The 12820-nt window shown below is 32.7% G+C and overlaps 1 protein-coding gene across 2 annotated transcripts in view; it reads right to left on the bottom strand.

The window, feature by feature from the left end:
* The window catches only part of LOC128984665 (isocitrate dehydrogenase [NAD] subunit gamma, mitochondrial-like), a 38524-nt gene extending 25704 nt beyond the window's left edge, over positions 1 to 12820 (bottom strand). The window contains exons 1-3 of one of the 2 annotated variants that reach the window (XM_054404003.1): positions 12598 to 12820; positions 7012 to 7068; positions 5180 to 5283 (exon numbers count right to left, since the gene is read on the bottom strand). In XM_054404003.1, coding sequence (XP_054259978.1) covers positions 5180 to 5283; positions 7012 to 7068; positions 12598 to 12687 — 251 coding nt within the window. In that variant the 5' untranslated portion in view covers positions 12688 to 12820. The remainder of the gene's footprint in view (positions 1 to 5179; positions 5284 to 7011; positions 7069 to 12597) is intronic. The other variant, XM_054404006.1, reaches the window with a different exon arrangement.

The raw sequence follows: 12820 nt of genomic DNA, 5'->3' as shown, positions 1-12820 counted from the left end.
TTTTTTAAAGTTGTGTTATTGGAAGTTTGAACTGTGTAAACACTCGTGTGCCAAGTATAGTGTGGTATTTAAATTGTGAGCGGAAGCCACAATCTATTGTTGAGGTCGGCACACGACACTATTTAATTCACCACTGTTTATTTGATAAGGTGCCTGCCAAAGAATGAAGTAGTAAAGGGGGAACAGTACTTTCGTGTTTGAAAGAGTTGAGATAATAAGTATGTTTTGCATATAATTGTTTTTAATAAAAATTCCTTGTATTGATTTCTTTCATTGTAAAAATGTATCTGTATTAAGTATGTTTATAAAGTTCTGTGTTTATGTTCTGTTTTCATTTAACTTATACGTTTTTCTTAAATAAAGGAGTAAGGGATTTTAATTAATTACACATGGTATTGTGGAGTATTATTGTGTGTGTACTTTTATTGAGATGTTTTGTTTTTATGTTAATTGGTGTGATAGGAATGTAAACCATTCTATCATCATTGTAGCAGAGTGCTAAGTATTGTGTGTATTTTTAGTCAACATATTTTGGGATGTTTTAGTAATTTAGTAGGAATGTTTTCCAATTGAGTCAATTTGATTTGCCTATTGTAAAAAAAAAAAAAACATATATGTATCTTTTCTTATCTGTGTGATTTAGTCCTAATGCGAAAACTTGAACAACAAGTTGTAGAACCTGAACAATTGTGGGCTAAAGGTGAATGAGCTCTTTGTATGATTATCATATTTGATCTTATTGATTGTTATTTGTGTATATTAATTCATAATTATAATTAGTCAATTTTAAATAGATAGATTTTGGTTGAAACATTTTTTTTTGTGTCATATTGCTATTGTTTTGCGTTCTTATTGTATCTTATATCCCATATCATAGATGTGTGTTATCAAGTTTAAGCTTATATTGTATTCTTGTAGTATGCTTGCATAGAGACCTGGACTCAACTAGATATGAATTATTAGTTAGCAATAGGAAGTAACTCAAAATTTACCTTATTCACGATAAAACTGTCTAAGCTGGTCATCCATAAATGCAGCCAACACCATAAACACAGCTGCAAGGAGAAACATACACAGGGGTTCCACCGGTAATAATAAAAGCGTAATAGAGAACTATCAAGCAGATATGGTCCATTGCAACAAGTGCCAACTCTAAACGTTGCACGGCAGCCCACACATTAACGGACATCTGGTTAGGTGTCTGGCTTGTCCTATCAAATCTTGCTCCCATGTAGTAATTATTCTAAATTAATGTAAAGTTGAGTCCTGGTATTTTAGTTCATTTTTTATTAAGTTTGTGTGTTTGTACTACATAATATTTGGGGTGTAATAAAGGTCATTTGTTTGTCACCTGAGAGTTTAATTCACCCTGGCTCGCCAACCTTGACAGATGCTTTATTTGCCATTAACAATGAGTTGAACAGCACGATCTCTGATAAAAATCACCCAATATTTATTTTTCTTGATCTTAAAAAAGCATTTCATTCAGTGGATCGATCAAAATTACTTAATAAAATGGAAATATTAGGAATTCGAGGCATAGCACTTAATTGGTTCAAAAGTTTTCTCTCTAATAGATCCCAGGTTGTTTCAATTTGTGGTGAATCGAGTGATAGAATGCCTGTAGACTACGGAGTGGTCCAAGGCAGCACCCTTAGGCCTATTCTGTTCTTATTATACATTAATAAAAATAAATCTCTAAGTTAAATATTTTTTGAAAAGTTTTCTTATTTGCAGACGATAGTCTTATTTTCCTGCAGGTAAGGAAAATAAAACTTACTTTCATTAAATGTTAATAAAACAAAATACATGCCAATTTCTATTAATAAGATAACAGATTACAATCTACATGACCTTATTATTCACAAGTGTGGTGATCAATATAACATTGTGTGTGACTGTGAGTGCAAAGAAAAGGTAAATTTGTACAAATGCTTGGGGGTATTTTTTGACGAGCGTTTAAAAAGGAACGTTCACATTAATTATTTAAAAAACAAAATAAGAAAATTCATTTTTGCTTTTAGACAAATGAGTGACGTTCTAACATTCAAAGAAATAAGAATGACATACCACACCTATGTTCAATCATTGTTGTCTTTCGGAATCATAGAATGGGGTGGCTGTTATAAAAAGAATTATGTAACCTTTAAATTTTGCCCAAAAAACCATGATAAAAATAGGATTTGGAAGATGCAGACGATACCAGTCTGTCACTTTATTTGAGGAAATGTCCCTTCTTTCTATTCGCCAACTTTACATAAAAAATATATTCATATTTTCAAAAATTAAAATCAACATTTTGCATGGAATTGCACATTTATACAACACAAGGTATTCTTAAAGAGTTGGTATCACTACATTACAAAAAAATTATTCTTTTTCTTCAAATAACTCCTTTTGCATATCTCATAAACTGTTTCGTAACATCTTCTCTTATTTTAATAATTTAAGCATTTTTGATTCACCTCTCAACTTATTTAAAATCTGTGTAAAAGAATACCTTTTAAATCTAGGTTAGGTTAGATGGCAAGACCGAAGTTATAGTCACAGCTGATTACTGGCGTGTTTGACCTGACCCTTGTACTGTGCTGTTGTTTTATGTTGTAAACTTAATAGTTATAGTAAAAATTGTAAACATTTGTACTATGTAGCAAATTAAATGGAATAAATCATTCATTCATGGTTATTCGAGCATTATAACCACACAACTACCCAGTTATATTGTACACTACCTTACTATGACAGTTGAGTTGAGCACACAAAATGTAGCCTATTCACCTGTGATTCTGCAAATAGTAATCCTACAGGTTTGCCTTTGTTTTGCGTTTATCTTATAGGCCTATTTTGTATCTAATAAGTTTGCTGTTTTTGTACATTTCTGATGATGACGCCACATCAGCTGCGAACGGTGTAATCTGTTACATCAATGCAGAATCACAAGGTAGAGTAAAGTATTGTAAATTTGTATTCGTCAATTCTGACAAGTGTCTAAAGATTTTTTAAGGGGCTTTTCTAAGGCATCGTTCAATATTACAATCTTAAAACTAGTGATGTATCGGTACCAATAGAATTCTCAGTACCACCAGTGATTTCAGAAAAGTACCAAACAAGAACAGATGTTAAAATGTTTGTACTAGCACTTCGGTACCAACAGGGCACGTGTTGATGGCTATGCACCATGGCGTCGGGCTGTTCGCAAATTCAGCAACAGTACATCTGTCCCTAGGTACCTTTAATATTTCAGTAATTAGATTAAATTTCTTAATTTGACTGTTTATTTACTTACATTAGTCATTTGTCTAAACCAAAACTAGAACTATTGAAACATTGAAGAAGCAATTACGGCAATATCTGTGAGCAACTGTTGTGATAACAGTGATATCATAATCATCTCCTGCATTGGCACATCTGTGATCATCCCTCACTATCATGTCTATTTTTGGTCATTGAAAGTCATGGAAATAGGCAAGAAGTCATGGAAAGTGATGGAAATCCCCAATGATGGATGGATTTGAGGGGACCATTCAATGCTCTAGATGTCAACATCTTCATTATTTCCAACAGTTGAGATTTTATTACTTAATGTTCATATTTAGTATGTTACTTTAAGAAACTTAAAGTAAAAGAAAATGGACAGTCCAACTCCGGTAATGTATAGGCAATGGACATAGGCTATAGACGTCGACTATTTATTGATATTTCTCCAATAATCAAGATTCATATACAATCCATAGTTTTTCCGGTTAGCTAGACACCATGAATACTAATCCAAATTTATATGTTCTTTATTTGACTTGTTTTTGAATTTACAGTACTAACAAAACGGGAACAGCAAAAACTTCCTGAAAATAAAACTAGCCCACAGAAAATGTCATACCTATCCATATTAAATTGCCTGCTCTCAATTCATAAATTGCAATCACAAATACATTCATAAAACACAACATTGGAACACTATTTGTATGAAACAAACACAAATTTATACCATTGGCAACTTTTTTGTTTAAGATCATATCAACACAAAACCCAACAATACACATGTTGGTGTTGTTTTTTGGTTGGAATATCAACACAAAACTAGTTATTTATATTACAACCAATCATGATGCCATTCATTGTACATGTGCATATCCTTATATATATAATACGTGAAGGCGATTTCTACGAAACACTACTCCTCCGTTAATAATGGACGGATTTTTACAAACAAGGTGTCAAAATTAAGTATTTGTTGTGTAGACGCCCCCTTTCATCAATTACTGTAATAAAAGTCCTCGGGCTTTGCCCCACAGGCCATCAAAATCCTAATGATTATCTTAAGAAGAAAAGATTTTGTTTACTTAAACATACAAATAATTTGTATTAATTGCATACTAAAACAGCTGTTCATAGTAAATACATAATACGCACAAAAGCGTTCGTTTTCAGTTTCAATAACTGGAGTGGAGTGAGCGTTCGTTTTCAGAGTGTGTTCGTTTTAAGTTTCGATAACTGGAGTGGAGTGATTGATAAAATTATCTTTGAGTTGACTCTTTTATCGGAAATTATGACTGTCATTTGTTTTGAAATAACTCCTGTAATACTTTGTAATTGCTCGAATTCGAGCAACAGGTGCACTAGTGAAGAATGAATAAATGATGTTTGTTTTTGATTTAGCAAGGTTTAAAAGACGAGTTTTAACTTGCAGACATGATGAAACTGTGATTAATTAAACAGTAAAAATTTTGTACATTTTGCAACTCTCCAAAATCCCTACTAAATTTAAATTATATTGTACTTTGAAAAATATAAATACTAGAAGTTTGAATTTGTAATTTGTAAAATTGAAGAACGTTTGGCGGTACAATTCTTATTTTCTGCACTCAATTTTAAAATGTTACAAAGAGAATTGTTTTTTTTTTTTTTTTTTTTTTACCAAAATAGTTAATTCAAAATGTTATATTTTAATAATCGACAAAATAGTATAGTGATGCAAATTTTCCAAGACTACAAATACATACTGATGGTTAAATCTTAAAGGATCTTGCTTACACCACTCCTCAAGTTTAAGCTGTGGAATGGATACCTAGGTCTAGTGGTACATTTTTCCGAGGAATAGAACTTTGGTTGGAAAAAATAAGATTTAAATTCATGCAATCTGAATCAGTTTAATTTATGGATGAAATAAAAATAAAATTACCTGAAAACCTCTTTCACGTAGTTCATGAGTTCAGGACCAATTCCCCCACCTGGCAGCATGGTGACTGTGTGCCGTCCTCCGTATTGGGCCTTAGGGACGGCAATCTGTCAGAACAATCTAGTGTGAGAGAAAGAAGAATAAACAACAAATGACGACAACACAGTTGACTCCGCTTCTCATCTTTAATTAAACATCCTGAAAAGGCAACACTGACACTTATGGTCCCAACTGTTTCACTGTCTGTATTTTGGATTAGAACTAAAGTTATTCGTCAGATTTGACACATCATCCTGTGATGGGGGGGGAGGGGGATTAGTATTAGGTTGAGGGTAGCCATTGAGTAGACAATTACTTGTCTATATCATTTAAAACTTGAGCTTTGGCCAGGATAGGCGGTCCTTAGACAACACAATACATTTAGGTTGTGGCCCATCCGATACATCAGTTAATGACTGTGAGAGCTATAACACATTGTCAGTAGCATAATTCAAGGACACATATTGAAATAAGCTGAAATACATGTCACAAAAGTATGAATCTAGAATACATATTTTTAAGTTTTGGATTTACTTTGGTATTGACAACTGTTATAAGTCACTAAAAAAAGACTTTATCAAGTATAAAAAGTGTTTTCTTTAAACTTTAAAAATTCTTAAAGTTACATTCTTAAAGTTAAATTCTTATAATTCTTAAAAAATTTTAAAGCCTGAGAAATGTGGTAAAATAGTGTAGGTATGTATATGCCTTGGATAGCTTATTGGTGATTTTTTTCAGAGATTTTTTGATTCTGATCTTTGACTGCATCCAGCTCTTCCATTTTGTGAAATACAGTACTCAAAATTTTTAAGGGTATTTCAATGGGTTTCTATTTTCATTTTCCCACTCCAGAATGTGTAATTCAAGTTAATTGTTGTGTTTAAAATCTAACTGAAATTTAGAAAACTATAAACCATTGCCAAAACAGAAACCACACAACCATTATTATAAACCATGCTCTGCTGTTTGCTTTGCAAATTTAAAGACTTATTTAGTACAAAACATGTAAAAATCTGATAAAAGTGTTTGATGGATGTGCTTCTTTCATTTTGAATCCCCCAACCATCAATTAACATATTAAATAGACATAGTTAAGCTATAAGAACTGGTGTACATTGAGTTAGACAGAAAATTCAAAAGACAATAGAAAATGTTTCTTTATTTTTTATTTCAGTACCTACTCAATATGTAAGCATTTTGCAACAAAATCACTGTGGGTGTAAGGAGTATGAAATATAATCTGAATTTTAGGACAAATAATACAATATCATGACAAAAGAAAGAGTTCCAGGACAGAGAGCCAAAAGAAGGACTATTTCAGGATTTCCAGGACACTAAAAATTCCAAGTTTTCTGGGATACGTGAAATCTCTTAAATTGTTGAATTTTCCTGTTTGTGAAGTCAATTGCTTACTTAGTTCAGTTCAGAGAAGGAAACATGCCAACCGCAAATAATATTATAAGCTTTTGATGCTTTAGCTGTATAAGCATTGGTGGTTAAAATTTAAGTTAAAACTTTAAAATATATTTTTCATGCAATGTTTAAATTCTTACAGGTTTTAAAGGTTGCACAAGTAAGAATGTTCATACAAAACTTATTTTACTATCATAAATCATCTAAACAGTTGGGACCATAGGCTTATTGCACTGTTATAAATACACATTTATTAGCACACAGATAAGATCCATCCTAGAATGCACACACGGTGAGTAACAAACAAAGCTCAGAGAAAGATTAGACGAAACCAAAGCCAAGTACAAGCATTATGTAGGTCAAAACAGAATCATTCGACTTACAGTTTTTCTCTGCACAGGAGTCTTGTGCTGTAGATCAAAAGCTGACATAGTCGCTGCCTAACACAAAAAAAGATATTAACAATTGATTCACCTGTAAACAGATTTTCTCAAAATTATCTGCAAACGTCCAACACTGGGGTTTTAAAAGCTTGACACTTAAGTATTTGAAAACAGGTTACCTTAGAGTTTGAATTTTTAAATTGGAATTTTGGTTCAAGTTTTAAATTTTAAAAAGGTTTCTACATGTTATTCTGTGCAGCTTGTGTTGCTTATATAAGCATGAAAAATAAAGTACGGTAATTTTAGTAACTTTTACTTGAGAAAAAAATGTTTGGTAGAAAAGCACCTCATCCATTGTAATCACCTAAAACAAGTACTGTACTTAAAAAGGTGAGTTAAAATAAATTGTTTAGGCATTCAGTATCTATATTACTTTTGAAATGGCATTTTTTTAAATGCTTTATGCAAGAACTTTATTTTCACCAACATAAAATCACCAGGCCTTTATATGTTGATCTTATATCTTAAACTAGTTTAAGAATAAATTATAAAACAATAGTGTGTTAACTATTTATGATTCAATTTTACAAATTCAATTGGGCAGATATCTCTTCTCTGGTTTTGAGTCAAATAAAAAAAAACTATTATAGTTTTTATTTTTTTATATGTAACCTTAAGAATAAATTATAAAACAATAGTGTGTTAACTATTTATGATTCAATTTTACAAATTCAATTGGGCAGATATCTCTTCTCTGGTTTTGAGTCAAATAAAAAAAAACTATTATAGTTTTTATTTTTTTATATGTAACCTGAGTCAAGTTTTAAAATCCTAATGTTATACATCCATGTGAGTTGAATAAATAGACATGCAAATGTGCAAAGAATAAAACACATCTGGTGCAAATCAGTTAGTAAGCTTATTTTACCTACTTTACCCTTTGCGATCTGAAGAAAACATTGCAGGATGTTTGAAGAGAAGTAATTGTAGCCTACGGAATGAAGAATGCCTTACAATGAAAAAAGAATCCACAATGTTATGCATAATGAGTTGAAATTCCCAACAAATAACACAAGTAACATTGTGCAATGAGGTTATTTTGTAAAAGCTCATAGTATTTGTCTGCAGTATTATAGTTGATACTGTAGGCGAGAGTTAAGAAGTCCCCTGAGCCCTGGCCTATTCTAAAAATGCAGGCGCTTGTTACTCGACGGCTCAACACATGCTCATGTTCCACGCGGCAGTCAAGACTCACTTCCACAGCGTTAAACATGTTAATGTTCGTGTAAAATTTACGTTATGTATATTCCATAGTCGAAGTGCATAGTTATAATAATTACACACCAATAGTATTGTGTGTACGATTATTTGAATAATATAATAAATGCTTTTTACCTAAAACTAACAAGGAAAATCAAATGCATTGTAATAAGAGTATATTTACACCTGCTTAATACCAAACTGCAAAAACCACCCTCACCGTAAGAATACTTTGTGGTGCACTGAACTCTGAAGCAGTGAAGTGAAGCAACTCAAGCGATTGTATCTGTATTACTCATCTGTTGTGATGTGACAAGTATTCGTCAAGCGTCACTCTGTGAAATGTCACTCGCCCCTTGCTGAGAGAGGGTGGTGCACCTGCAAATACCGCGCGGCAACATTCCAACATTGCTGCATATCGCCATATCGCTCGTGCTCAGAGGACTTCTTAACTCTCGCCTACAGTATTCATTTATTCACCATCATTTACAATGGACAAAATTTTGCTTCAAAAATTGTTTTATAACAGAAGTTGAATATTTACTATTTCCATACATGGACGCCTCTTCTAGTCTCAAAATCAGTGTAGCCTATTAGAATAAAAATTGATCCAATTACAACAATGCATGGTGGCACTATGCAACCAAACAGCTGACTTAAGTTGCAGCTGTATGTAACAAAACAATAGTAAAATATGCACGTTGCAAGGTCCAGTGCATTGAATATTGGAATCATTTATTCAAACTGTAATTAACTATCTACTAACATTGACTTTTGGATACTGAAATAGACATCTCATTTATATAGACCAGCTATAGCCAATATTTGGTTGAAATTGAAGATGGCAAATGAGAAACTCACAGAGTGCCTATTTTCGGTACCTACTGTGATATTTGGTGTTACATAAAATATTCTTTAGTTTTTGATACGTTATTTGAATTGGTTATCAATTTACATATTTTACAGAGATAAGAAAATTGATGGCAGCCCTATCTGCAGTGGCGTAACTAGTCTGACTGCGCCCCAATGCAAGTATTACCCGTGCCCGTTCGCCCCTATTTGTTGACTCATTCTCCGCTCCACCATAATCTCAAGCGAAACTAAATGACATTATTCTTCCGTACTTCCACACTTCCTGGATACTATTTCAGTACACATGACATTGTACAAGCTCTATCCAATTATAGAAAGATAATTCAAAGAAATATAATTTATTGTGTAGAGTAATTTTAGAGTTATTATTTGAAAAAAATATTAGGGCCTATTTATAAAACTAATTGAAAAAAAATTAAGCTACTAAACATTTATTTTCCAAACACCATTAACGTAGGTATAACTGAAGTAAGGATCACATTAGATACTTACAATTAATTGTACTTTTTAGGACGATAAAATATAGACTACTTCTTACTTTACATAAAATTTTATATTTATTCAGTGCCGTATACAGTCCTACATGATATTGCAGGCTACAATATAATGTTCATGTTCCGTTTCTCAAAATTTGATTAATTTTACTAGATGATGCATTCTTACAGTCGAAGAGCTGGCTACAGCCATTGACTATATATACCTACAGTAAGTTTATAGTCAATGCTACAGCTCATAGTTACAACACTGTACGTAAATTCCTATTCCCTGTAACATAAAAGAAACGTATCAATCATTGGTAGTTTTTTCACTTTTTTATCTTCTTGTTTTTTCCTTTTTCGGAACTCGGCACCACTAGGTTTTTTATTTCTGTCCCTTTTGTTCAGTATATCATTACGAAATCCACTATAACGCAAAAATAAACGGTCCCCTAATTTTGAATAACAAATACACCGACAAAATGTGTTTTGTATTGTTATAAAACAAATAACACTTAGGCCTACTGATCGTACAACAAGGACTGACAAGGACACGTGACCGTGGTTACTTATATAATAATGAAAGATTTTATCTGTCTATTTTTGTAGCTAACAACGATAAATGAACAAAAGCAGTAAATTCTTTTGATAAGAACGCGATAAGCGCATGTGCACAGTCCCATCGAGTAGATTTAACGATGATAATAGTAAACAAAAGAGTCACCAACATTCTGTTGTGATTGTAATAGAAACACTAATATTTTTTTTACATTTATTTTCGGTAAGCTACAAGAAGTTTTACTTCAACAGATTTTTTAGCTAAACAGAATGTAAGAATCCAGAATATCAGTGTTTTGCGCCCCCTGAAGGCCTGCGCCCCAATGCACCACGTTGGTTGCATTGGCGTTAGTTACGCCACTGCCTATCTGTTATTGGCTCAATCAAACCACGTCCATCTTCATTTTAAACCTGGCTACAGTTTTAAAATTAGAATGGGATGTCTCATTCAATCAATAGTCGAACATACTACTTATCTGCAATAAAAGACAAGCCCAAACCAGACATTTCGGCACAGGGTTGTACTAAGCAGGGTCTAAGCCTACTCTCTCTCGACATCTAATATTGGCTTGGTTCATATAAGCAGAGGAAAAATTAATGTTATTGAGTAGATTAACTCAACCAAGCAACTGCCAACGGATCTAGGCAACTAGTTTTATTCTTTGAATACCGTAGAATGGGGTGAATAGAAACACTTTTTGACTTTTAAGCTTCTGTAAAACCGATATTTTTAATTTTTAAATTTTCAACACTAGCTCATATTTTCGGTCTTGAACTCCTCTACTCAAACCAGTTTTCAATTTTTTTTTCTTTTTAATCATTAAGCAGAAAAAAAATAAAATATGGCTGTTTCTATTCACCCCGCACTTTGGGGTGAATAGAAACACTGTGTTAAATTGATGATTGTTGCTTTTCCTCACTTACCAGGGGCAATAGAAACATGAAATTTATGCTTGTTAGCTTAGGTTGTTGTAAATAAAAATATTTAAAGTTAATTAACACATTTATTTATAAGTACGAAGTATAAAAACGTCGTTTTCATAAACCCTTATCCAAACAAATCGGAGAACATAAATGACAATGGGTGAAATCAGAGTAACAAAATCTTACATAGAAACCAACTAAATGAAGAGTAAAATCAGACAAATCTTCCTCAAAATACAACACTCCCTTAAATCTACAGGTTGTACACGGCTTGGGAGTTGGAAGCCGATCGTACTACGTCATCGACTTTGAAGAGGGCCTCTTAATCTGTCTCTCAGAACTTGTTGGTTTGCGCAATTTTCTTGATGAATCTTCCTATTTATCCTTCCTCGTCAAATTCAATAACTTTTGCAACATATAAACGATAGCAAGTTTTGTTTTTCCCCATTACTTTGACAATTACATGATCATGAAGGGACAACTTTGAAAGGTAATCAAAATAGAGTGAATTTAATTCTAATGGTAAGTTAGGTAAGTTTCTGTTACTTAGTTTCCTTCCTGCATTGATTGAAAAATGCTAAAAAAAAAGAGTTCAATAGTTGTAAGCGGTTTCCCAGAGACATGTAAGTTAAACTTACAAAATATATCACCAGCTGTGCATTAATTTGGCTCAAAAAACTACAAACTTAGTCTTAACATGTCACAAAATTAATTATAAGCAAACACTGATGTTTTAGTCTCATTTCAGATAAGCAGCTAGCAATCGCAGCTAGACATTGATTGTCTCCAGGTAGATATGACCGATACTTACCCCAAACCCTTTTTAAGACTATGACCCATTTACGCAGAATAAGTTATAACCCTGTTATTAACCTTTTAAAAAAATACTGTAATTTGACCTTTAATTTAAATACCGGCAATTAAATTACAGGTTGAATTATATTTTTATTTCATCTTATAGAAGGGATTCCAACTAACACATTTAAAAATAATTACTAACCAAACAAACATTATAAACACTAAAAAGGTATACTAATGAAGCACTACATTCAGGACTTGGTCATGTGGGAGGGGGGGGGGCTAAATTGATGAGGGGAGGTCGGGTCTATCACATAAGTCAACTTTAAACGTAGCCTATTCCATGAATGAATAGTTTAGGCCTAAGTTATACTTATAAATAATAGCGATTCAAAAGAATGCGAAAGGCTTTTGTATGTTAGAATGCATATAGTTTAACAACACATAACTTATACGCCCAAGTTTTGATTGTTTATAAATTAAACGAATAAGGTCCTGTACAGTTCCTATGTTTAATGGTTAATGCCAGTGAGTTTTGTAAGTCTGACACAATTTTTGTCCTTTCCCTGAAAATTTCAAGGGGGTATAAGTCCCTCAAGTCCCCCTAGGTACGTGCTTGGCTAAACTATGTCTATTCAAGAAGAAAGGCCTAGGCTACTTGATCATTTCGAAGACTAGCCTAAAAGCTTACACTTACATTTCGGGCAGAGTGGGTGCTTGCGTCAAATAACTTCGATGAGATAACAGCGGGAATGCTGCTGAATTTAGAATATAATCGACAGGCCATTTTGAGTTCGGTTTAAAATCAGTTTAGTAGCAGTACATAAGAAAATAACATGGAAATTTGCCAAACAATTTAGATTTTCACCCAGGCTTATGTTTTCTATCGCCTTTTACATTTGTCTTCTCCTTTTCGTCTT

Source organism: Macrosteles quadrilineatus, unplaced genomic scaffold (assembly GCF_028750875.1).
Source record: "Macrosteles quadrilineatus isolate MER2022 unplaced genomic scaffold, UCM_ALF_1.0 Scaffold_1__1_contigs__length_201487025, whole genome shotgun sequence".
Taxonomy (NCBI): domain Eukaryota; kingdom Metazoa; phylum Arthropoda; class Insecta; order Hemiptera; family Cicadellidae; genus Macrosteles; species Macrosteles quadrilineatus.
This window is presented reverse-complemented; position numbering and strand designations above follow the sequence as displayed.